Source organism: Ictalurus punctatus, chromosome 5 (assembly GCF_001660625.3).
Source record: "Ictalurus punctatus breed USDA103 chromosome 5, Coco_2.0, whole genome shotgun sequence".
Taxonomy (NCBI): Eukaryota; Metazoa; Chordata; class Actinopteri; order Siluriformes; family Ictaluridae; genus Ictalurus; species Ictalurus punctatus.
This window is the reverse complement of record NC_030420.2, coordinates 25,362,423-25,389,428: the sequence shown is the minus strand read 5'-3', so window position 1 is coordinate 25,389,428 and position 27,006 is coordinate 25,362,423. Positions and strand designations below refer to the sequence as shown.

The 27,006-nt window shown below is 39.0% G+C and overlaps 1 protein-coding gene and 1 long non-coding RNA gene across 3 annotated transcripts in view; one reads left to right on the top strand and one right to left on the bottom strand.

Annotated features, from left to right (window-relative positions):
* The first annotated feature begins 1,702 nt into the window (after positions 1-1,702).
* cttnbp2nlb (CTTNBP2 N-terminal like b) overlaps positions 1,703-27,006 on the top strand; it is a 36,699-nt gene continuing 11,395 nt past the window's right edge. Inside the window, exons 1-2 of one of the 2 annotated variants that reach the window (XM_017468208.3) lie at positions 1,703-1,858; positions 10,338-10,445. In XM_017468208.3, coding sequence (XP_017323697.1) covers positions 1,853-1,858; positions 10,338-10,445 — 114 coding nt within the window. In that variant the 5' untranslated portion in view covers positions 1,703-1,852. Of the gene's footprint in view, positions 1,859-10,337; positions 10,446-20,096; positions 20,186-27,006 lie in introns of those variants that run through there. The other variant, XM_017468209.3, reaches the window with a different exon arrangement.
* Positions 23,899-27,006, bottom strand: part of LOC108265651 (uncharacterized) — a 3,622-nt gene continuing 514 nt past the window's right edge. Inside the window, exon 2 of the long non-coding RNA XR_001812725.3 lies at positions 23,899-26,412. This is a non-coding gene — a long non-coding RNA (uncharacterized LOC108265651). The remainder of the gene's footprint in view (positions 26,413-27,006) is intronic.

The following is a 27,006-nucleotide window of genomic DNA, read 5'->3' as shown; positions in this document are numbered from 1 at the left end:
AAACATTTCTGTAACCAGGTGCTGGTTTCTACATTGCACAAACTAAGGCAGGGGTGTCAAACTCATTTTAGGTAACAGGCCACTATAGGCATGTAGCCGACTACAAATACATTAAGACTGAACAGATAACGTGCTCTAAACAAATACAGATACAGATATGAGTAGGACGTGTACAATTTTTTTGGAAAGCTTGCAAGAAAGCTTCAATTTGAGACTAGGTCTGGGATACCACAGAATGAAACAAAAGGTTTGTACTTTCGTGTGGTGGTGGAAGGTGCTGAGTATTTGTTTAAATACCCCTGGTCATTTGGTAGAAAACCAAACATCAAGTTCTCACTAGTTAAAAAACCCAGCTTACTTAATAAGAGTGTATATTTAGCCATTTGTGTACTGCAAATGCTAACACTGTTTACCGGGGCAATTAATGTCATTGTAAACGTATAACAAAACAAAGCTGTAATGAGCTAATAATCGGTAGTGTGATTAATATACTGCCTATGTGCTGTTAGAACCTGGACTTAATGGCAACTAATCAACAATCACACAGCAAGCATGCCACGTTTCATAGGGTGCTTTGTTTATAGTGGTTTACCTTTTAGAGAAATTTTACTTATAAAGTAAGTTTGGTAAGGTTACCAGTTTAAACTATGGATTGTTACATAAACAAAATGTCCAATATCATAACTTTCTATAGGCTACTGCATTAAACATATTGTCTATTAAATTGGTCAGTCCTCAAGTGTATTGCTCAGGTTGTTTCCTCAATAATAATGTTGTCATTTTGGGGTATAAATAAATAAATAAATAAATAAACATTCTTTATTAATTAATTGACAGTGGAACATCTCAAAGACTAGAGGATTGTAAAGATGATAAGGAGGGAGAGCGGTTAGCTTCATAAGAACAGAGAGGTGTAATATGTCAGATACAGTGATTGATATATATATATATATATATATATATATATATATATATATATATATATATATATATATATATAGTCATCACTTCTGTACTGTATATTTTCCCATTACTGGAACATGATATCTGAAGCGTTCAATTCCACAAGGTGGCGCAAGAATACCAATTAAACAGAACACCTTCCCTCAAATCAGGTATTATTATTATTATTATTATTATTATTATTATTATTATTATTATTATTATTATTATTATTATTTTCTATTATTGTCTTCTTCTCTTATAGATTCATCGACTCGGTTATTTTAATTTCACTCTGGAAGTCATGTATGTCCTTGTATTTCCATTTATATATATATATATATATATATATATATATATATATATATATATATATATATATATATATATGTGTGTGTGTGTGTGTCAGTTTACTCACATAAAAAAACATCCTGTGTAAATTATAGTGTATCAGAAAGAGGTGTTTTCAAGTGTTGTAGGCTACCTATGAAGAAGCATTGTTTATAATAACGTCTGGTACTATTTCGATCATATACAATAATACATAAGAAGAATATTGATTTAAACATATGGCCCACGTGCATTGACATTATATAATTAAAGTTGAATACTTAAAAAATGTGAAATTCACGTGTATATAAAAAATAAATCACGTTTTCCTTCAAGACACTGCAGACAAAGAGGCGGCTACAGCAGACGGATCTTTGGCTCCGCCCCCTACAGCTCTATCCCTTCTACTATTGGCTGTTGGCTGCTGTCGTCCCGCTCTCTATTGGTTTGTTACTTTGTCACCGACCGCAAGTCCATTTTTCCGCAGGGATTGCTGTACCATACAGTTCATAACAGGACAGTTGATACTTTAATTAATAGCGGGAATATTTGGGGAATTAATGAACCACTTTTGGAGCGTATGAAGGTGAGTGGATTGTTGTTATAAGTGTGTGAGTTGCGATGTGCGGATACAATGAGGATAAGGAGAGGCAGATCCGATGAGATGAGGCATGTGCCATTCCTGAGAACAGTTCATTATGATATTACCTACCGCTTACAAACCACAGCACAATCTGTCTGTAATGTTTATCTCGGTTTACATGCATGTTGAAGTAGCATTGTCTTTGTATAATAACACTGCGCAGTTACTATTCAACATAGATTCTTACTACTCTACTGAATAGTATAGTATTTATTATTTTTGACATAACATGCGCTCTTGAATGTAGCCCAAATGTCTTGTATTCCCTGCAGACCTCCTGCCAGTAAACCCTGTGATTCGAGATATTATTTGGGTCTTGAGTAGGTTTAACATCTCTTGTTAATAGGTGTGTACAGTAGCTATGCATTGACTCTATTAAAGGCATGCAATTTAAAAGCACACATTGGAATGATCATTACCTTTAATTAGAAGTAATTGCCATTTTCAAAATATTCACAGCCTCTGCATGCACGCCGAGCAGGTACATAGGTAAACCTTTGCTTCCTGCTTTTCAATAGACTTCTAGAATCCTGTGTGATTAGGCGTGCTGATGGCACACTGTCCTGTCCTCTCACGTGCAAAAATGTAGTCAGTCCCGTTAGAGCACTTTCTGTCTCACTGTGTTATGACAACCATGTCATACAGAGTCATCGTTAACTTTACATCTATTATTTGAACTGTTTTTAATACTGAGAGCTCTGTGATTAATGGGTGAGCTCATATGTAAATGTACGCCCATTAAGACCATTGCCTTTGAGCCTATGTGCCATGATACGAGGTTGAAAGGTTAAGAGTGGACCATTAGAGGTCAGATTGTTATAATACAGCATTTTGTGTATTGCGCTTGCAGAGAACGAAACGTGTAGTGGAAGTGTCATTTATTATTCACTCATCATGCATCTTCATCCTGGTCATGGTTGCAGTGGATCCTGAGTCTATCCCGGGAACACTGGGTGCGAGGGAGGAATACACTCTGGATGGGATGCCAGTCCATCACACGTTCACACACTTATTCACTAGAGTCAATTTAGCGTAGCGAATCCACCTACACGCATGTTTTTGGGAGATGGTAGGAAGCAAGAGAACCCTGAGGAAACTCATATGGATACAGGAAGAGCATGTGAAACTCCACACAGAAATTAACTCAAGCACCAAAAAAAAGGCATTTATTATTTACATTTTAATTCTTGTTTTGTGTCTACTGCTTGGTATGCTAAATAGCAGTAATAGGATGTATGCTGGTCCCAAATCAGTTTAATAAGCAGGGGCTTCATGGTTGTTTATTAGGCTCTAGAATCAGGTTTTGTTAATATTTGATGCTTCTCTGAGGAGGTAAATTCCTATGATTCCTATGATAACCCATATAGTGTTTTATATAAACACACCCATGAACACACCCTGTGTGTTGGACATTTCATGGGTCTTGTATGGATTGTGTTCTGATAAGATATTATCCATATAACCATAGAAAAGATATAGACATAAAGTCAGACTGATTCGAGTGTGATCATTTCATTTATTTATGAATAAGATGGTTGCTGCAACACAAACATGCCATTTAATAAAAAAAAAATTTGGCTAACATTTTTTTAATTTTCCAGCTTTGCCATTCATTGAGCATGTGTGGGATTTTGGTTGTGTGGCAAGGAGAGACAGAGGTATTTACACCCGTATAACGTGGATAAAAAGCATCTCAGACTTCCGGAAGTAGGTTAAGTGATTAGATATAAATCTGTTTTTAAAGTAGTTGCATTTCTCTTTTGTTTTTATGTGCATAATCTCCGTCTGAATAGAATCCTGAAGCTTAGTCAATGTCCTGTTGGTGTATGTGAAGCATTTTCAGCATTCACATTCTCACTGCCTGGCTTTACGGGAATTTCTCATTAGATAAACGTAGACGTAGTGAAAAGAAGCTTGTATTTTGTGGTTTGATTTGACACTCTTTGGCTTGTGCACGCCTCCTCACAGAAGTCATTTATAGCACTTATTTTGCATGATCATTACCGGCATAGAAAGTGGATTTCGATTCAGAGGAAACGTTGACATGGTAGACTAGTAGGCAAATTTAGCCAGTTTCTTTGAATTTTACAGCATCTCTGAAAAGCTGTCACATGGCTGAGCATCTGCAGGGAAACTGGAACCCCTCTGTGCTGATGGCACAATGTCGAGAAGGACGTGGTTCGTTAAATAATAATTATGCTCTGCAGCAGGCGGGTGACATTACTGGGTACATAATGTATGGTGGTAATTAGCTTAAAATGCCCTGCGATTGTATCACATCGACTCACAGCATCACTGAGCAAGCAATTAAACCCTGTTGGGTGATGAAATAATTTCAAAAATCTTACATAGCATGACATGGTGGTTGACTATTTATCCAATAGCAGCATTTCTCAAACTGTTTGATACTTCTTATTCCTTTCACTGTTATTTATAATATTGTGGAATGTGCACACAACTAAAGTAGTTAGTTCCTGTTATCACTTCTGCTATGGCAGATATAAACAGTTGTTCCCTTGCCAGCCTGTCTTTTTTCTCTCACTTGAAGTTGATGAGACAAAAAATGCAACTTGTCTTGTCTAAAGTCATTGTCATGTTCATGAAACCAGTTTGAGATGACTTTTGCTTTGTGACATGGTGCTTTATCATGCTGGAAGTAGCCAATAGAAGATGGACAGCAGTACTCAAATAGGCTGTGGCATTCAAGCGATGATTGATTCATGTTAACAAGCCCAAAGTGTACCAAGAGATCATTCCCCACACCATTATTCAACCTCCACCAGCCTGGGCTGTTGACACAAGGCACGTTGGGTCCATGGATTCATGCAGTTGGCGCCAAATTCTGACCCTACCATCTGTGAGCCTCAGCAGAAATCGAGATTCATCAGACCAGGCTATGTTTTTCCAGTCTTCAACTGTCCAGTTTTTGTGCAGCCTGCACTTCAGCCTCAGCTTTCTGTTCATGGTTGACAGGAGTGAAACCTGATGTGGTCTTCTGATGTTGTAGTCCATCCGCCATGTTGGGCATTCTGCGATGCTTTTCTGCTCACTACAATTGTACAGAGTGGTTATCTGAGTTACTGTAGCTTTTCTGTCAGCTCAAACCGGTCTGGCCATTCTGCGTTGACCTCTCTCATCAACAAGGTGTTTCCTTCTGCAGAACTTCCATTCACTGGATATTATTTCTTTATTGCACCATTTTGTGTAAACTTTAAAGACTACTGTGCATGAAAATCCCAAGAGATCAGAAATTATAGAAATACTCAAACCAGCCCATCTGGCACCAACAATCATGCCATGGACAACATCACTGACATCACATTTTTCCCAATTCTGATGGATGATGTGAACATTACCCAATGCTGCTGGCCTGTAAATGCATGATTTTATGCATTGCACTGCTGCCACACGATTGGCTGATTAGATAATTGCATGAATAAGTAGGTGTACACCTAATAAAGTGCTCGGTAAGGGTATATTCCTGCACTTATTCAGCACTAGCCAGTATGTTTTTGGGAGGTTAGGGGAAACTGGAGAAACCCAGAAGAAGCCAACATGAGCATGGACAGAACATTTGAAAATCCACACAGACAGTAACCTGAGTTCAGGATCAAACCAGTGGAACTCTGACGAAGCAGTGCTACCCAACGTGTCACCATTGTGAAATGATATTTTTGCCAATTTTTCAACCTGTAATTGCAGCACTTAGCAAGAGGAGCATTGTTATTCCTCTGTTTGTTGCAGCATGGCACAGCAGAGGAGCTCAGTTTTGATTGATCACTTGTCTATGCAGCACTTTTCAGCACCTCAACGGTTTTGCCCTCAGGGAGGAACTGCTTTTTTTTTTTCCTTTCAAGCACTTACAGTGAAATCTGTAGAAATGCCATAATTTCTTTCTCAGGCTTTTGTTAGCTTATTTACTGCATCTAAAAATGCTGCATATGCATCATAGGATTTTTTTGGCATAGACACCCCTGTCTTTAAATAGTCATTGAATAAGATGTTTGAAAAGGAGTGGGGAAGTTCTAAATTGTGTGTGTGTGTGTGTGTGTGTGTGTGTGTGTGTGTGTGTGTGTGTGTGTGTGAGAGCGAGAGAGAGAGAGAGAGAGAGAGAGAGAGAGAGAGAGAGACTAACTGTAGTGGTAATGATCTGTTGTGGTCAGTGGTTTGATCAAGAAATGGAAAGCAGTTCCAATAAAATCCTTCACCATCCTTTTATTCATATACACGTCCTGCCTGTAAAGTATTGAGATTTTCTCTGTGTGCATTTTTGGAATGATTTTGTACCAGTGCTTATACCACAAATCACCACTATTGCTATCAGAATTGTGAGGCAGTGATGTCATTTGAGTAAACATAATATTCAAAAGCAAATGAAAATGCAATAAAGGAAAGAAAGAGCTGTGATTTTTAGTACTACTTTCTGTAACTATGGTTTTATTAAAAATAGTCATGTAATGTCATGTCAAAAGTGTTTGGGTGAGTGATTAATCCTTTGAGCTGGTTTTGATTGCTTATAGATATGAGCAGAGCTGCCTCACACACACTCACACCCAGGACTGTTTTCACACACAGGGTTGTTCTACGGGTGATTTCACACTTATTCATCTATTAATGCCGATGCTGAATCAGAGCGGAATTGATATTTTTGGTTTGTTTGAAATTTGAAAGTGTACTCGTAAAACTCTTTGATTCATTGGTCAGATATCCAGTGATGAATTTGCAAACAAACCTTTGCCAGGTGCATGTAAAAATCACCTGAGCACCAAGAACATGGAGCTGGCACTAAATAAATAATGATATAATTATATCAATATTGAGTTTAAAACGTTCTGTGTATCACACCCAGTATTTATTTTCTGTTTTTGAAATATCCAGAGCACACGGCATTGCTACAGCTCTGTCCTGGGAAGTTTGTCCCTCACAGGTCAGTTTAGCAGCTCACATCTATAAGCAAATGTGAGATAGTTCTCTTTGCAGAACCAAGCCTAGGGGGTGGAGCTGGACCTGATCCAACTCCTCCTATAAACCTAAATTTAACCACTAACCCTAACACAAGAGATACAAAGTGGGGCCCAGAAATCCACGGAATTTGAATATGCCGATTTTTCATAGAAGCTTAGGTGTTTACGGGAAAGTATCACGAGGAAACATCTGGAGAAGTGGTGCACCCAGAACTGGATCTTGCACCACACCAATGCACCTGCACACACTGTGTTGTCAACTAAGGAAACACTGTCCTTATCACTTCACATCCATCACATTCGCCAGATCTCGCTTCTTGCGACTTCTTTTTGTTCCCGAAATTAAAAATGAGACTTAAGGGGAAAAGATTCACAACTGTGGAAGAAATCCAGAAAAAAACGCAGGAGGCTCTAGACATAATGACAAAATATGACTACAGGGAATCTTTCCAAGAATGGGAGAAAGACTGGGACATGTTTATCACATCACGGACAATTTGGGGAATTTTTTGGATCCTCCATCATACTGTACAACACTGAACAACAAACACACTTATCCTGCCTGAAACAAACTGAGTTGTCTCCACCACCTGGACATTTGGTTCAACTCCATCTAAATAGGAGGAGCTTGATTGAGTCAGACTCCACCCTCTAATGCAGTGGTCACCAACCCTCTTCCTTGAGATCTACCTTCCTGTAGGTTTCTAACCCTAACCAAAATCTAACACACCTGCTTTAGTTGATCAAGAACGTCTTAAGGCAACGATTACATGGTCAGGTGGGCACGATTATGGTTGGAGCTAAAGTCTTCAGGAAAGTAGATCTCCAGAAACAGGGTTGATGACCGCTGGTCTAGATTTTTGGTTCTTCAGTGAGGGGTATGTGAAAAATGCTGCTACCCAAAATAAATGTTTGGTTCACTTCCATCAGTCGAACATTTGAACCATGTTTGATCAAGACCACCTCAGTTTCAGACCGTCCCAAGTAACCTCCAGTGAAGTTTGATTGTGAACCAAATGTGTATTTTTGATTGCGGTCTGCACCCAACTGTGATTGCTGTTCTCACATCTCCAAACAAGCCATACTGTGAGAGAAAACACATCGGTGCTCTATTCAAAGGGAATAAACACTGCACATGTGAAAGCACCCAAAGAATGAAACTTGTGAAAACACAGAACCAGATTCCAGTGTGAGTATTTTTATGAGTGCTATGAACTCAGACATTGCAACATAAACAACTTTTAAGTTATGTCTATTAAGAGACCAGTCTGGCAGGGTAATTGAACAGAACATGAAAAATATTTCTGAACCCTTCTGTCTTATTAACCTGACTGGAGAATTATGTCTTAGTGTCTATGGAATTTACCAGAACACCAAAAAAGCCTTGGAAAAAGGGTCTGTTTGAAAATAAAACAAACTTACACACATGGTGAGCGTGTGGGTGTTAATAGAATCTGGACATGATATCATCATACAGTGGAAACTCTGGAGAGTTTTGTACTCTCCCTGCATATCTGAGTCAACATGACTCATTATTAGTGAGGAAAACTGCAAGGCATACTGGAAAGAATCCAGATGTTATCGCTACCTTGAGTGTTTGTTTAGGCTGACCGGTGTAGCAGCGATGATGCAAGGCAGAGTCAGGAGTTCAGACTCATAAAAGCTGTGGATTCAGTTTTAAAGGAGTGAGTAAGTGCTATGTACAAGACAAATTGTTTGTCCTGTAGATTCGGATCTAGACCTGTTTAAAATATTTTGATTTGTGGAATTTTTGTGGCTCTGATGCTTGTCTTGGTCCTGATGTCATGTGAGGGCTGTGTGTGAGATTGGTGTGTGTCTGAGCAGAGGGATTTTTTGCCGACAGGCTGAGGCCATCACCGCATATTCCACTCCTCTGTGTTTTTCTAAGCCGCAGTAAGGTCACATGGTCATTTTGTAGTCATTACAAATGCATAGCTGGAGAACTGTAAAAAAGCCAAGACAAGTACCATTTGGAACCCTCATGAACTCTTGGTGTCTCATAATAAGCATTTCGAGATGGTAAATGAGCAGCTTTCCAGTCAGGGAAGTCTTATGGTCAGATCTGTCCTCTATGATTGTCTGCTCCACTATGTAAAAAAAAAATCACAAGAATAAAAAGAACAATACTAAAGCAAATATGTTTTTAAATATGTTTTTTAAAACAACATTCATTTGAGCAGTGTAGGGTCAACATTGTGGGTATAGGATACACACTTTCCATCAACAACTGAGAAGCATTTAATAATGGTGTCTATACACATTGCATGCAAAGTTCTTGTGTGTGTGTGTGTGTGTGTGTGTGTGTGTGTGTATAGTTGGGCTGTAGCAGACACCCATGCTTTAGATATGTTAATAGGTTTCCATATCTAGCCAAGCCACAAAACAGAAATAGTGAACACCAGTGTGTGTTTGTGTGTGTCTGTGTGTGCGGGTATGTTTTTATATTTTTAAAAGGATAGGAAAATCTTGACGGTTCTGACCCTGTAAGGACATTTGGCTAGTCCCCATAAGGAAAACTGCTATTATACAAAAACTGCAGCTAACCAAGCCAAATGTTTTCCTTAGTAGTCCCTCTAGGATTTTGTGATTTTGTGATTAATGCAAAATCAAGCAAACTCCGCAATATTCTGAGGCATTTTTTCAAAATTACCACAGATTTTCCACAGATTTTAGCCAAGACACGTCATGTGATGTCATCACAACATGCATTCAGCAATTCACATGTGTTGAACATGAGTACAACTAAAAGGTCTCATTTACCAACAAACATCTCTGCGAAAGACCGTGCAACACAATTTAGCACAATTGCAATTCAAGTAGTTTTCCACGAAAAAAAGCACAAGAAAAATCAAGCATTTTGGGCTGCAACGATCACAAATAACTGTGAAATCCTGGATGGACTGCCTTACAGTTACTGAGATTAGAGTTAGTGTTAAGTTTAGATGTAAGCATAGCATTAGATATTATTTCATTATTAGATTTTATTTACAAAACGATGAGCAAATCGTTATTTTTGTTTTGTTTGTGTGTCTGTCAGGGAGAAACGAATAGAGTACAGACTGGTTCAAAAAATATTTTCCATATCTGAGCATTTTCAGTGCAACAGACAACAATGTGTTTAGTATCATTGTGCTCACCATCTCTATAAAGACAGATCATGGAGTTATTTTAATTGTTTATAATCTAAAACCATCATATTGCCCATTTCTGCTGTTAAACATCCAATTCTCCATTATTACTCAGTTATATATATATACAGTACTTTGCAAAATTTTAGGCACATGCACAGAAATGCTGTACAGCAAAGATGCCTTCAAAATAATTAAATAAAATGTTTCTGTATTTAAAACTGTGTGTGTGTGGTATGTGCACATAGCAGGCACAAATGACATGGAGATTCATTGATACATCGAGGCATTTATTTTTGTGTGTTGCAGCCCAGCAGGATGGATGTTGAGACTCTGAGTAAAGCAGAGCTGCTAATGCTGCTGAGCATACTGGAGGGAGAGCTGGAGGCTCAGGACCTTGTCATACATACTCTCAAGGTAAGGACTGCAAACACACACATGCACACACCCAAGAGATAAACAAATGCATTCAAAACTCACCTGTGACAAATATTCAAGCACCCAGATACTGACAGCAGTTGTACATCTGCTTGTGATTACTAGAGTTTTTGAGTTTGATGAATTTTCTATAACAGCAGCTCGAACACTAGTGCCGACTGCAAGGTTTATATTATATGGTTTATATATCCACTTATTCTAATATGTTATTATTTCTGTAAAATGAACTCACACGGGGTCTTGTATGATGGACTTTCCAAATATATATTTGTAATAAATGTCGATATGGTGAATTGTTGATATGCAATATGCAATATTTGATTTAATATATATATATATATATATATATATATATATATATATATATATATATATATATATATATATATATAGTTGTTGGTATATAATTGCTTTTTGTAAGAAAATGTTTACATAGTGTTTTTGGAAGGCGTCTCCAGTGTCAGTGCTTTGTAACAGTCAGAGTTTTTCCATCATGGGAAATTCTCCATCCTGAAGAGTTTCCCATGATGGAAAAACTCTGACTGTTACAAAGCACTGACACTGGAGACGCCTTCCAAAAACACTATGTAAACATTTTCTTACAAAAAGCAATTATATACCAACAACTACATATATATATATATATATATATATATATATATATATATATATATATATATATACATTGCAGTATATAGCAGGGCTTTGCAGTTTCCTGGAAAACATGTCAAGCTGCCTGAGAAAAAAGAGAGAACAAATGTTTATAAATGCTACAGAATAAAGCATAACAGGACTTGGATACTCATGGATGTTAATGGATGGATGGAAGTGGATAAAAGACATGGCATGTCATTCTTTAACAAATACAAATAGTTAGCTTTGGCAAGTTTTGTGTTTATAAGAGGAATATATTAGAAAATATTACTAGAAAATAATCAACTTTGGGGCATCATATTATGCCGCATCATACCACCCCATAGATGATTATTTTCCTATAAGAGCATAACCCTGCATGTTGTATTCCTTACATCCTCCTTGAGTGACAGCTCTGTGCTGTACCAGTATTAAAACTCGAGAACTATCACTGCAGCTCATCCATCTGCGAGAACATTAAATAGTTATATATATTGTGTCGTACACATCACTATGATCACCGAAGTACGTTTGGAAATAGAAGGAAACATGCTTTGTGTGTGTGTCACTCAGGAAATCAGCAGAGCAGAGAACAATAGCAAGCAGTGCTATTCCTGTAAATGACACACACATGCTTAGTGTAGGATATCACATAAGAGTGTGTTCAGAGCACTGTAGCAGACTGCCAGCACCTTTACAGCCATGTGTGTTGGATCATAGTTCTTATGCACACACTCAGTGACACGTTGTGTCAAAACAAAGGCTGATTTCTGAAAGCTGGAGCTGCGATCTGTATTTTGCACCAAAAAATAAAATAAAATCACACAAAGTAGTGACTGTTTAACACTTTCTTCATTTTTCTTGTTCTCACATGCATAAGCATGTGATATGCATATGCATATTGTCATTTATCAGAAATCGTTCTTTTGTCTTAATTTGTCTCTATGCAATTGAGCTTGGACGTTTTTGCATTACGCTAATTCTCCATGTTTCCATTTCATTTGATGTTTCATCATGCACAGAATTTAAATCACAGCTGCTTAATAGACTTAAACCAGAAAGAATTGGGAACTCAGTGCTGTAATGCACACAAAGTCCCTTGTGTGCATGTAAGTGTGTGTGTTTAATACTGTTTGTACGTGGTACAGCGGGAGGGTGAAGGCAGTGATAATGACAGAGCAGGATACATGGAGATCAGAGAAGGCCTCATTAGGATTTTAACCCCGAAACACACCCCCTGCCTGTTTTATGGCTGCCTGCTTATCGAAGCAGAGGGCATGCTGGGATTCCAGCAACCCCCACGAACATGCTCAGGAAAGAAGACCCCAGTATTGCAGTTCTAAACAATGCAGGTCTAGGTTGGACTGCACTGATATTGTTGTGCCTGTATGAGTGTGTAAGTGTAGGGGTGTGGTGAAGAAAGGCAAGTATGCCTTTACAGAATAGTCGTTACAGAATGACACCAGTAATGGCTTCCAGACAAACAACAGAAAGACAAAACATGTCTATAACAAAACAAAAGCATAGACAAACAATACCATATCAGAACATGACAGGCACTTCCTCTTTCCAGTGCTTCTTTACACGCTCAGTATAGTACTTGCAACAAGTTTTCTATTAAATAAGGGAAAACCCAGCAACATAATATAAAAAAGGAATAATTAAATCCCTAACATCAAAAAGATACTGTCCTCACTTTCCTAACATAGAAGACTGACAGGACAATGTGATAGGAGCTGCATGCAGGACTGGATCATGTACAAGTGTAAAGAGAGGAGAACTGAATGGTGGAGCAGAGTGTTTTAGTGGATGAACCACCTCAATAGAAACAAAACAGCAGAATAGACATGCAGACGCACAACCAAGTGAAACAGGCCAAACACATAACCAAGTGTGTTTGTGTGTTTTTTGTTCAAAGTCCCCTGTGTAGATAGGATGTGTCAAAATACCTGCTATCATGTGGTAAAATGGGAATCAGTTTTGCCTCAAATACCTTTAGCTTTGAGGAATTGGAGGACATGCCACCTGCATTAGACCTAAGGCCAGAGACCAGACCTCTGTCACTACAACTAACAGGCATAGAGGCCACACCTTATTTTGAGCGGCTGAGGCTCAGGTGGTAGAGCGGGTTGTCCACTAATCGCAGGCTTGGTGGTTCGATTCCCGGCTCACATGACACCACATTCCAAAGTGTCCTTGGGCAAGACACTGAACGCCAAGTTGCTCCTGATGGCAGGGTTGCACCTTGCCTGGCAAGATGTGTGAGTGTGTGTGTGTGTGTGTGTGAATGGGTGAATGAGAAACAGTGTAAAGCGCTTTGTAGAACCATTAAGGTTAAAAGGCACTATATAAGTTCAGACAATTTACCATTTACCATTCTTCACCGGGATCAGACGAAGATGTCAAGCCCTCCTTCACTTGGACTAACAGACATGAAGGAAACACCTTTTTCACAGGGACTAACAGACCTGAAGGGCCTCACAAGGACTCACAGGTGAGGAGGCCATACCTCTGTTGCTAGGACTAACAGGCACAGAGGTCAGACCTTCTTCACTAGGACTAACAGCCATACCTCTGTCACTGGGACAAACAGGCATAGAGACCATTCATCTGTCAGTAGGAATAACAGGTATAGAGGCCATAACTCTGTCACTGGGACTGACAGGCACAGGGGCCATATCTTTTTCACTGGGACTTAAAAGTACAGAGGCCATATCTCGGTCACTAGGATGAACAGTCATAGAAGCCACACCTGCATCACACCTACTGATGGAAATGTTTTATATTGTATTCATAGTTTCAATTTCCATTTGATTAGGTACAGTTACCTTGTAACTACACTCATTGGCCACTTTATAAGGTAAAGCTAATGTAATGTATGTGCACAGTTACTGACTGTAGCCCATTTGTTTTGCAGGAGGGCATAGTAACAAATTGTGCATTTTAACAAATGGGCTATAGCCCCTAATTATATTCATATTTGTGTGGTGGTCTGGGAAATCTCACCAAAGGTCACTGTGGCTGAATTCTGGCAAACAGCCCAAAAAAGTTTTTGGGTTTTATACTTTGGCATTTCTACTTAAAGAAACCATCGTAACAAAAACAGCAGTAAAACCCTTAAGATTTTTTAAAAATTGCTAGCTAAGTATGATTTCCTTGCACAGTGAATGTCATGTTTTGATCAAGCTGTTGTGTAGTTAGAAAGGGATATATGGCCTAATAGTTCCCCTTTCACAGTTGGGGGTAACTAGACTTTAAATAGCTAGAAATTTACCTGAGGTTGAGATAGATTCAACATAGAAACATCTTTCAAAAGTTTGACTATGTGAAGGGTTTTTACAATCTGCCACACTAATAATAGATGTACTGGTAAAATGGTCAATGTGTGTATTTATAAGTTAGGTGGTAACTGAAGACAAGTGACAAATTCATGTAGAAGTGCTAAGGCTGAAATCATACCTGATATAAAAAGGCTGAGACTAAAAACTTGTGGCTCACTTGGCACGGGTCATTATTATTGTTCACCTCCTTGTTGTGTTCTTGTATTAAAGCAGTACAGTATTATTGATATTGTGTTACAGTGTACTGTCTCAGTGAAAAGCTACATGTTTTTTCTTAAGGCCCATTTAGAGAGGAAACACTATCCCAGGAAGAGTTCACATTTCATTCTAGAAAGCCTCACAGCATGCAAGCAGGTCCACCCACTGAAGACATATGAGTTGAGAGAGATGTGTGACTGATGTGTGAAAACGAGCATGCAGGAAAGGACGCTTACACACGGCTTGTCTGTAATCTGAGAATTTGTGATGGATAATAATGACAAAATGATGAACTATACTTGTACACTTGAATGTACACACACTTACACTCAGAGGTTGTTATTATTGCTACAGTTACAGTGGTTATTAGTTTATATATATATATATATATATATATATATATATATATATATATATATATATATATATATATATATATATATATCAGGCAGTTAAATAAGTGCTAGGCAGTGGCAATATTGAATCACTGGGCCTGTGTGTTGAGTTTATTATCAATCAGAGTGAGGGAGTTGCCTTTAAGCCCCCAGTCACAGTACACTACTGCTGTTTCCCTTACACACACACACACACACACACACACACACAAAATCCTTTATTAGCAAGTTGTGCTATTCACTGGGGTTTTCTCTCCGCCCTGAGGCTGTGCTTTTCTTTTAAGCCCTGCTTCTACCAGCAGGCCGGAGGAAGCAGTGCATTTGTGTGTATGTGAGAGTTAGATTACTGTTTTATTGTCCTGAGTCAGGCCTAAAAGGCCACTTCTCACAGTAGAGACATTCAGAAACCCAGAATGCTCTGGAGAATTTCAGCCCTGATGGAGCTCTGGATGGTATGTGTGTACTGTATGTGTACGAGTGTGTAATAGTGTCTGTGTCCACTGGTCTCATGCTGGATCTATGCTCTCCTCTGTTTCCTGTTAGGCATGGTTTCCTGCCCTCCCAGTGTGCCATTCTGGGAATTCTTTTGCTTGTTTTTAGCAAGCGGATGCAGTTAGTGTGTGTGACCTGACCTTAGTGCCACAGATAAGTAGTCCAAACCAATTAGAGAATCTGTAGATTAATCAATGATATAGATCTTATAAATCCAAACAGGCTGAGGTCCATATCGACTGGTCAATAAAAATTGGAATAAAATAGGATAATATTCACACAGGGTGGTGTGATGTGGCCTTTTCCAAAAACAGCACACCCCAAAGTGTTTTACTCTTTTTTTTTGTACCAGAGCAGTTTGCCAATTATTGTATTTTTTTTTACTCATTTATAATTATATTTACTGTTGTGCAGTGTCTGTAAATCAAGTTCCTGTTATCACTTACACGTTATACTGATATGTCAGCTTTAATTGTCACTGTTACAAAATAAACTGACACTGGAAACTCCTTCCAAAAATGGCAACAAAAAAAAGCCTCCTCACAAAACAATACATAAACAGCTCCTCACAAAAAAACATATCAACGATTACTCACAATCTTGTCCCTTAATGAGCTCATAAATATCAACCTTTTTTATCTTTCAGCAGCCAGAACTACTGTTAGCTCCTCTTACAGTAAATAATTCAACACCTTATGACCAATCAGAGTTGAGCATTCAAAGGCGCTGTGGTATAAATTAAAAAGCATAATGATAATCTAGGGCTTGTGGAGATCTGAAACCAAAACTCTTTTCTTATCCTGTTATTATGTTTCCATGGTGTTGCCCTAAAAGGTATGGAATCCTGGGAGTCAAGTAGATTGAGGCAACAGCTTTTGTTCCTGCTGCCGTTAGAAACCTGAAATGGTACAAACGACGTCCAAACAAACAGATTGTTTACGCTAGTATGACGATGTCTCTTTATACTGGAAGTAGATCTGTCCTTGGAGATATTGCATTTAAAGATATCCTAAAAAGGAAAGCTAAGAGTCCAGTAGGGCGAAAGGACTGGTTTGTGCTTTGATTGGCGTGGAAGTATTGTAGTGCTTCGGTACACTATTTGTAGCTGAAGAGAGGAAGAACGCGAGCAAGAGAATGTGTGAGAGAGAGCAATGAAAAGGAGATGAATACAGGAAGAGGGAAACATTTACTTGCAAACTCCATGTTTGGTCATTGTTATATTGTATCGTTTTCTGTGGCTTTTGGCATGGAACACCCTGAGGGCAAAATGGGGCATTTCTCAGCGCTGAAAGACCTGGAATGCAAGCGTGTGTGTCTCTGAATGTGTGGGTTGAGTGTTGACTTCTTTTCAGCCAGTCGGTCTCCGACAGCACCAACACACCCAGCTCTCCTATTAACCACACCATCAACAAAAAACATGTACTGGCAAAAGTGTGTCTGGCAGAGCATCTCATTAAAGAACAGCTACACTTACCTAACCTTCAACTCCAAATTAGATTCATTTCAAATGTAATTGTGCTGAATAATATTATTAAGTGGGGCGCACGGTGACTTAGTGGTTAGCACGTTCGCCTCACACCTCCAGGGTCCGGGTTTCGATTCCCACCGGAGCCATGTGCGTGCAGAGTTTGCATGTTCTCCCTGTGCTGCGGTTGTTTCCTCCGGGTACTCTGGTTTCCTCCCCCAGTCCAAAGACATGCATGGTAGGCTGGCGTATCTAAAGTGTCCATAGTGTATGAGTGTGTATGTGATTGTGTGATTGTGCCCTGCGATGGACTGGCACCCTGTCCAGGGTGTACCCCGCCTTGTACCCAATGCTCCCTGGGATAGGCTCCAGGTTCCCCGCGACCCTGAAGAAGGAGTAAGCGGTAGAAGATGGATGGATGGATGAATATTATTAAGTGTTAAATGATAGGAATGTAGACAGTATTGTGTGTGTGTGCAGTTCAGCTGTACAACCAAATCCAGAATTATTGGCACCCTTCATGAAAATATGATATGATGAACAGCGGTTATTTGTCCTCTTCCGTCCTCTTCCATCCTCCTCCATGCAAATTCTTGAATTTTTAAAAGATTTTTATTATGGCCTTTGTTTATTGTAATGGTACCAATCTGATACCCAGTATCCATATTGGGCCAACCCAAGCCACAAATGGTGGATCAGATATCAGAGAAAACATGTCAGATATTGGGTCCCAGAACAAATAGGAAAGATTGGAACTGGATTTGGAAAAGAAATGTATTTGTGGAGATTGCTTTTATTATATTTATGAGGTAATGCAATATTATTGTATGAAATAGTTTAATTGTGAATTGCTTTAGTTAAAAAAATGTAAAGCTTAGTAGTTTATCTGGTGGGTATTGATATCGGGTGATACTCAAAGTTTCAATATTTCTATTGTATTGGAAAGAAAAACTGGTATCTCTAGTATATATATATATATATATATATATATATACTATGTGGCCAAAGGTTTGTGTACACATGACCATCACATACATACAAAGACATCCTATACAGTTATGTGCTTCCAACTTTGTGGCAACCAACAAAGAACTTTATATATATGCACCGTTATATTTATACCCCAAAGAAAACAGGAAATAGAAATAGATCAAATATTGAGTTATATAAACAAATATTGAGTAAAATAGAGTTCCTGTAGACTGAGAGACTGAGAGCAACTATTATTTCATTTATTTATTTTCTAAGATAGATTTGTTTGCGATAATTTAATGTAATTTAATGTCCCGGATTATTATTTAGTACTTTATTTTAAAAAATTCCGTAAATATAGGAAAAAAATAGGAAACATACTGTATGCAGTTGTAAGAATATGGTAGAATATATGTCAGGACGATTATGGGTTTTTGAGTAGTTAAAGATTCTTTAGGTGGTCACTAATTTTAGATAAGATATATTGCACTATATAATACAAAAATGAATACAAATGTTTTTGTTATAGGAAAAGTAATTATTTTCTTTAATAATCAGAGTATATAACTTTTAGACAATTATTTTGCCCATTCTCTTACAGGGTACCAATACTAAATGATTTCTAAATTCTTCATGCCAAGGCTTTATAAACCATGATAAATATTTAATATCATTTTTGATATCTAGCGCACTTAATGAGAGTACACTTATCTTGCTGAAGACGGTCTGAGACTGGACCTGTGCGTGACTATTTATAAAAAGCAGTGTGTAGGTGTAGTGTAAGAGTATGGTCTGAAGTGTTGAAATCTGAACATCAACCGTATAATGTCGTATACATTTATATGCCTGCTGAGATCTGAGGGAGCTTTATTTTCCAGTGTGGTAATCCTAATAGTATGTGGTATGTTAAGGCTATGAGGTGTGTATTGCTGGATGAGGTCATGTTGGAACTGCTAAAGACTATATTAAGCCGTGTTACGAGGTCTCCGGAGCTCATCCCCCCCCCCCCCCCCCCCCCCCCCCCCCCCCCCCCCCCCCCCCCACACACACACACACACACACACACACACACACACACACACATACACACATGCACACGTGCACACACACACACAGGCCAAGAGTTTATTTGAGTAATACAGTCAGGAAATTGTAGGTCTGTGTTAAGCTGCTGTATATTTATTCACATTAAATTACTGTTCATTGCCATAAAACAGGGAGATTTCATGTGCAGCTGCATTTGCATTATTAATAGCCATGTTGAGAAACCCACACCTTAAATTCCGTCCTTGGTCTGAAAACATGATAGCTTTGATGAGTTCACTTGAGAATTAGACCCATGCAGACTGAACAGCTACTCATTTCAGGCAGTGTGTAATGGACTTTGTGTGTGTTTTTAAATCTGTGGGACTGTGAAAGCCACTACTCTCCCATGGCTCTGTCAGTGGACGTGTCTGTACTCGCCTCCTCGCTTTCTAATTCACTCCTCCACCTCTGTCATTTCCACAACTGTTATTTTCTCATTCTTTTTCTCCCACATTCACACACACTCATATATAAAGGGAGAGAAATACAGAGAAGGGGTCACACTAGATTCAATTCAATTCAATTCAATTTTATTTGTATAGCCTAGAACTTTTAACAATGGACATTGTCTCAAAGCTGCTTTACAGAAACATATAAACACAGGATACAGATTTTAAATGTGTGAATTTATCCCTGTTGAGCAAGCCATTGGCGACGGTGGCAAGGAAGAACTCCCAAAGGTGATATGAGGAAGAAATCTTGAGAGGAACCAGTCTCAGAAGGAAACCAATCCTCATCTGGGTAACAACGCATAGTATGAAAGTAAAGGGAAGTTCATTATGTTTTTATATGAAGTCTGTTTATTGAACTAGTCCACTGTTCACTCAAGGACACTTGGATGCATAATTGTGTGTTGTAATTGCAGTCCTAAGGCCATAGTAGCAACCGTAATCCCAGCAACCACCGTGAGAATGTCCATGTGGAATTGAGGTACAAAACTATTTCCATGGTACTTCAATCGGTGCCAACCTAAGCAATCTCCAGGCTGTAGCCTCAAGTTGATGAGAGCTCCATCCAGAGGTAGGGCATCACGATGGATCAGGAAGCTCCTGAGAGCAGAAAGGGTCAGGATCACTGGCATCTCTATAAAATCTCCATAAGATCTCCAAGTCTTCCAGCTCTTAGTCAAAATATAAGGTAGCCTCCTAATGGAGTTCTACTCATTCAATCTCTTTCTCTCTCCTCTCTGTTTTCCTCCCATACTTCATTTTCCTCCCTCTTTCTTTTTTCTTTTCTATCTCTTTGACCTCAGAATTAGGACCTATAAAAGCACCAGAAGCGGTCAGACAGAGGAAAAAAGAGAATAGCTCTATTCCCTGGAGTAGTATTTGAGCAGTAATTTGCTGCAGTGATGTGGATTAATGCTTTACATTCAGCATAAGAAAAATAAACAGTGATCTCATGATGGTCTGAGATTATAAATTACCACCGTCCAGACAGCGGCACGCCCAGTTCATTCAGCCTGTGTTTGCAACCGAAACTAACATAAGTGCTAATGTTTATCACTAAAATTTTAATGAAGGCATTAAAGGGAAAATCCACCCTGAAACATTAAATATGTTTATATTAAAATATGTGAAATTTGTTTAGTCATTCTGGTGCTAATTTTTTGTTTGATGCTGTACTTGTTCTTTGCCGTATTATTTCTGTGAGAAATTGTGTGCCATGCTGATGCCACAGGAGGACGTTGTTACTGTTAGCTCAGTTATAATGGAGTTTAAAAGGTGGGAAATGATTACAAGTACTGTATGAGTGGTAACGAAATGAATTAGAACGAGCTTCTTTTCTCGCTCACCATTTTCCAAGAGTGTTTAATGTCGTACTAATGAGAACACCAATGTAAATACGTGGAGATAAATGTTAGACTGAAGGTTTAAGAATGCAATGGTACATATATAGTTCCACAAAGTTATAGCAGTGACTCATCTCAGCTAGTTAGCGGGCTATGAGATGACAAGCATGATGCCATTGATGGCAGTATTAGCATGAAAATTGAAAAATTGGAATCTTATCTATTGGAACTGAGGAGGTAAGAGAGCTGGACAGACTAAAGGAATAAAGCACCGCTGCATCACTCTCATTAGGAAGAGTGGAAGCAAGTTCTAATTCCCACTGGCTCCACTTATCAGCAGGAAACAGTTAACTAGGCTTGTGAGGTCGTGTGTAATATACCATCATCCTCTCATGCCCCCTAACTATTGCCCAGTCCATACAGGATGTCGCTGAGAGTTTTTTATGATTCTTGCAGCCAAAAATGCTTGATTATGCTGTGGCTTTTTTTTAAATTTGCGATCCAACCTGTGGAGTTGCAATTGCACAAAATTGTTTTGCACGGTCTTTTGCAGTGATGTTTGTTGGTAAATTAGTAAAAAAAAAAAAGTTAGTTTTAGCTGTACTCATGTTTGACACATGTGAATTGACTTTGGCTGAATGCGTGCTGTGATGACATCACATGACGCATCTTGGCAAAAATCTGCTCTAATATTGATCAATTGAAAGCTCTTCTGAGTGTTGCAGAGTTTGCTTGAGTTTGCGATAATTTCTGCGGCCACGAAAAAAACGATAGTATTGCTTGTGGCTTTGAAGGGGAAAAGATGGAGGCGTGGCCAGACATAGGTAACGGATGTTGTGTACATGTTGCATCATTACAGTAGAAAAAATACCAGATGAAACGCTTGCTTGTCTGAAATATCATGTATTTCTGAGGATTGCAGTATATATCTTCCCTCAAATTAGCTGTCTTCTTCTGAAATGAATATTATACTGAAAAGCAGAATTAGAAAGCGAATGAGGAAATGACTCAATTTCAGTCACATGCCGAGTGCTATTGTTTGTTTCTGAGCTCATTAAAAAGTGCTGTAGGGTAGAGTTTCGACACATGTCCTATAAAGTCAAGCTTCGGTTGCCTGTTCTAGTGTGGTCAATGTTTCACTGATAGTTCATTGTGTGTGAAGGGTGTGTAGAACAGGAGTATAGTTCATCAGAGAGAAAAAAAAAATTAGATTAGTGCATTTGGAGAAAACAAGTGCGATACAAATTGGCTAGCTCTTTCCAGAGAAACAGTGTTTTTTGGGACAAAAGTCCTTCATCATCTGTGCAAGCAAAGCAGTTCAGAGGCTGTAGCACATCGGTGAACACTTCAAATGCTCCACGTTCGCTCTTTCTCACTCTCTCTCTCTCTCTCAACTCAGCCTTTATTCATGCATCTTTTCTCTCTCTATTTCAGATTCAGTCTCCCATTTATTTCACTTTCTCTCCCTCCAATGCACCCCCCTCATCCTCTTTGTCTCGCCTCCCAGTTTGGGATTCAGCCTCCATTAATCTCACTTTATAAGCCTCCGGTTGGCCCCTGCTCATTCTTTTCCTCTGCTTCCTCTTCCTCTGTTCAGGCCTGGGTTGTACCATCTTATCTGCTTCCTCTCTGTCCATTCGGGTCCCATTTAACCTTTTCCCTTCGCTCTTTTCATCCTCCCTCCATTCTGTGCCCACTCATCCGCTTCCTCAATTCAAACGCTACTCATTTGCTTTCTGTCTCGTTTTTGGGGCCCAGCTGCTCTCGCTTTTCATGCATCCACACTCCCCTGGGTGTCCCATGCTACAGACTTTTTTTGCTTTTTTTCAGGTTCATGGCCAGGGTTCAGGATGCAGGTTCATCACCGCACCCACAGAGTCCGCACATTCCAGACTGTACTCTGCTGGTTGTGTTGGTTAGAGCTGCACTTTTCATTATGCTGATCCTAGATAAAGTCATGGCACAGTGAAAAGCACCTTGTCTTGTCCTTTATACAAATATACGGGCGTGCATGTGTCAGGAAAGATCAACTATCAAGAACGCAAGACACGTATGTGTTTCAGTGTCAGGATTTGTTTAATATTTCTCATCATTGGAATGCCTCATCCTCATATTCACTTAGCACCGTTCATACATTTAAACACATGCAGGATACACCAGCAGAAGCCGTCCTCTGTGTGTGTTCGTGATTATTCTCGGCTGTGGGTGTCTTGGACACAGACTGAAATGAGGCATATTGGACTCATAATAGTACACTAACACACACACACAGCCCATAGCAATCCTTAAAAAAGCTCCAGTGCCCACAGGGTTGTATATTTTTGTGTATGGATCATTTGTTACTGTGGACTTTGTTACTAAGCCTGGCATGATTAGTCAAATGAGAACAGTAACACAGGCTCGTAAAGCTAGTTTAGATATTACCCCCACATACACACCCTTTGTTATTTCAGTCTGTCCTGTAATTTTGTAACTAGTAAAATGTTGACGTTCTTTGTTTGTGTAGACAGAGAGTGAGAAAACATGAAGCGAAGCAGATAAAAGGAGAGACAGGTGCAGGGAGCTTATTTGTGTGATGTGAACAAGCTTAGCAAACTGAGAGAAAGAATCTCATTAGGAGGAATCGTTTGGACACAACAGCACACGCACACAGTACAGCATTAGACTGTATAGTGCACCAACATGACCATTTTCATGTACGCAATAAATTCCATGTATTGAAATGCAGAATGTGGTGCAGCTTTTGTCCCAGAGCCTTTTCCAGAATTCCAGGAATCCTGCATTCATGTAGTCTTCAGGCTGATTCCACCATTACAGTGCTATTTAGCCCTTGCAAAAAAACAACAACAACAAAAAAAAAAGTTGGCCTTTATTTTAAATAATTTTTCAACAGTGAATCTAAGAAAGCATGCAATCATCCATTCAAAATGGAAAAAAATGTGTTAACCCATTTTAGGACACAGTGTCTTCTTTGTTATGGTAAATGGTCTGCACTTATACAGCGCTTTTATCCAAATCACTTTACACTGTGTCTCATTCACCCATTCACACACACACACCAATGGTAGCAGAGCTGCCATGCAAGGCGCTAGCTTGCCATTAGGAGCAACTTGGGGTTCAGTGTCTTGCCCAAGGACAATTCGGCATGTGGAGTCATGTGGGCTGGGAATCGAACCACCAACCTTACGATTAGTGGACAACCCTCTCTACCACCTGAGCCACAGCCACCCCTACTTGTTGACAATTATTGCATTCTGCTGTTAAATAGTAACAGGTTAAATTCTTAAATACACAACTAGCATACACAATAATGACATGAAGAAATTCTAATGATTTTATTAAACTTAAAAAGGCATACTAATACCGAAATCTAATCTACTTAGGTCTAATCAATCAGAGACACCACAGAACATTTTATTTGGCTCTGTTTATGTTCCCCCAGTTTAAAAAGTGGGCATGAAAAGTGTACACATGCATGTTCATGTGCTTAGTCTACTAGGCTCTTTCTTTATAACGTTAGCTAGGTTGCTTTTATGTGCATTAGCTTTGTACATTAGTTACCTTAGATCGAGTAGGGTTGCAGTGGTGCAGGCAAGATTTTCTCAGCTGTAGATAAAGTGTGTTTTTGTTTTCATTGCATCAGAACCCCCTGTTTTCAGTGTCCCATAGTGGCTGATCAGCAAGAACAAACTGCTGGGTAAGAGCTGTTATTTTCACTCACCCAGTGAGTCTGTAGACATTTGTTCTCACCTAGAAAGTGTTTTGCTGCAGCATTGATTGCTGCTGTATACCGCAGTGAGGTCATTGTTTCAGGTTTTATTTTGAATCCTTTTTAGTAGTACACTGGCGTTCCATTCTGCAGGTGAAATGGAAATAGACTCATCGGACATTTTCAGTCAGTATAAACAAGTGAATTATTTTATGGCCACAAGTCTGTTATAAGATTAGTCAGGTCACTGTTGGGTTTCTGTGTTTAGAGTATCCTGACTCTGTGTTTAGCTGCTGGGGAGCAGGGCGATGGAAATGATAACTTTTATACTTTCATATGAGCCATTAACCAATACTGTGGAGTGTGACATCATAAAAATAAATTCAATTCTGAACACAGGCAGGCCACAATAAATTTGGGAAATTCCATTTTTTATCAGATTACTTGTGCTGTAGGAAGATGTTGTAGTCCCTCCTCTTGATATTTTTAGAGAGCACAGTTTACAGTCTGCTTTGCTTTGATCGCCGTTATTAATTATAAAATATGTCCAGATCGCTGTCATTTTGTGTCGTGCGGTAATTAGCTTGATAGCGCTCACTCGCTTTGTGATGCGTAGTTTCATGTGGTATCAGATGTTGATATAGTTTATACAAATACAAGTAAATGAGTGCAATATTAAACCGATACCATTATCTGTATCTATTCATGCCAACTTAAAAAAATTTGTTGTATTTTCCTTGTTATTCAAATGTTTGTTTTTGTAGTTGGCAAGATGCACCAAGCTGCTTTTGTTCTAAAAGTGATGCATTTTGATACTCTCTGCACGAAAATAGCCATGTTACACCAGATTTCTGCCGTTGGATGACTCTGGTTTATACATTGTTATTTTGGCAATTCTTTAATGCAAGGTTTTATAGTGCATTTTATATATCCTCGTATTGTATCATAAAGACTCTGTGTGCGTGTGTGTGTGTGTGTGTAATCTCATCTGTGTGTTTGCATCTGCCAATTCATTCAATATAGACGGCCCATATTGCCATGCCAAATTGGTCAACACACACACACACACACACATACACACACGTTCCAGCCTCACCAGCTGCTCCTTTTGTACTCCTTTCTGTGGTGGTGACCCTCGCTCCCCAAGGGAAGGTTTAACACCTGCCTATGGAGGCCTGATGGGAGTGTGTGTGCATTTGGGGATTTGGGGGCAGGGTGGTATTGTGTATATGTGTGTGTGTGTGTGTGTGTGTAATTCAGAGGGTTATTATTTGTGAAACAAGACCTGATAAAGCCCAGGCTGCATCTGATCATTCCTCTGTGGGTTTATTTGGATGTACAGTGTGTCCCTGAGCACCTGGTTTATGTTAAATGAGAGCAGAGATCCCTGCTGATGTTGGCGTGGACATCATGAAGAAGGCCATCCTGCTTTTCCGTTTCAGTGTGTCTCACAGCCCGCGGCTCTTTCCTTCTCTCCCAGTTCCTGCTTTTCATCTTTTCTATAATGTTTTTCACCCCCCTCTTTCTCATTACCTGCTGAGATCCTGTGTGAGAAGGATAGCAAGTCCACATCCGAGTGTGACCCCATTTGCACACACTGCATGCAAACGTTCAAAACTTCTGGCACATGTTTCCTTGTGGTCCCTCAGCAGGCGATGAGGAATTGGTAGGGAGTGAAGCTTTGAAAGTGGTCAAGGTCCAACTCAAGCAGCTCTCAGTTGTTCACACATTCCACACATTCTCCAAAGTGTGCGAGTGTGCAAAAATGCCACTACATTCATCTTCTGCAACTGCAAAAATCATTTGAGGAAAGAGCTGTAACTGGATAAATAGCTGTATGGCAGGTTGATTTATTATCATGAGCTGTGTGCCATCAGAGAGAGAGAGAGAGAGAGAGAGAGAGAGTCTTGAAAACAGTTTAAATGTTTAAATGCCTGTATACATTATATAATCATTCTGAAAGCGTAGAAGCTGATTGGATATCACATTTTTCTTCTATTTCAGAAATTTAAAAGAACTTTTGAGAACAAGGCATTTATGAAGCGATGCTTCACCTTACAATTGTTTCAGGGCAAAATTAAATCAATCAACATTCAAATGTTCAGCAAGATTGAGATGCTACAAAAGATAGAGATGCTACCTTTAGACAAAATATTACAGAAAATCAGAAAATCCATAATACAGATGATGTTCGTGTTTGAATTTCTAGATTAAAAAAGGTACTATCAGGTCTGACTTGTTGACAATAGTTCTCAGGTATTGTTAGTAATTTTACAACTCCACCACAAGTAACAATTTGGTTATTTCTTCTTTTTTTTCAGTTCAGTAAAAAGAAAGAAAGAAATTTTGAAATTCTCGTGGCACTATTGCCTTGGATGGCACTTTGTTAGCAAAATTTCGTGTTATGTATTGTGAAAAACATCTTCAAATATCGTAATATGATACTTTTCATATAAT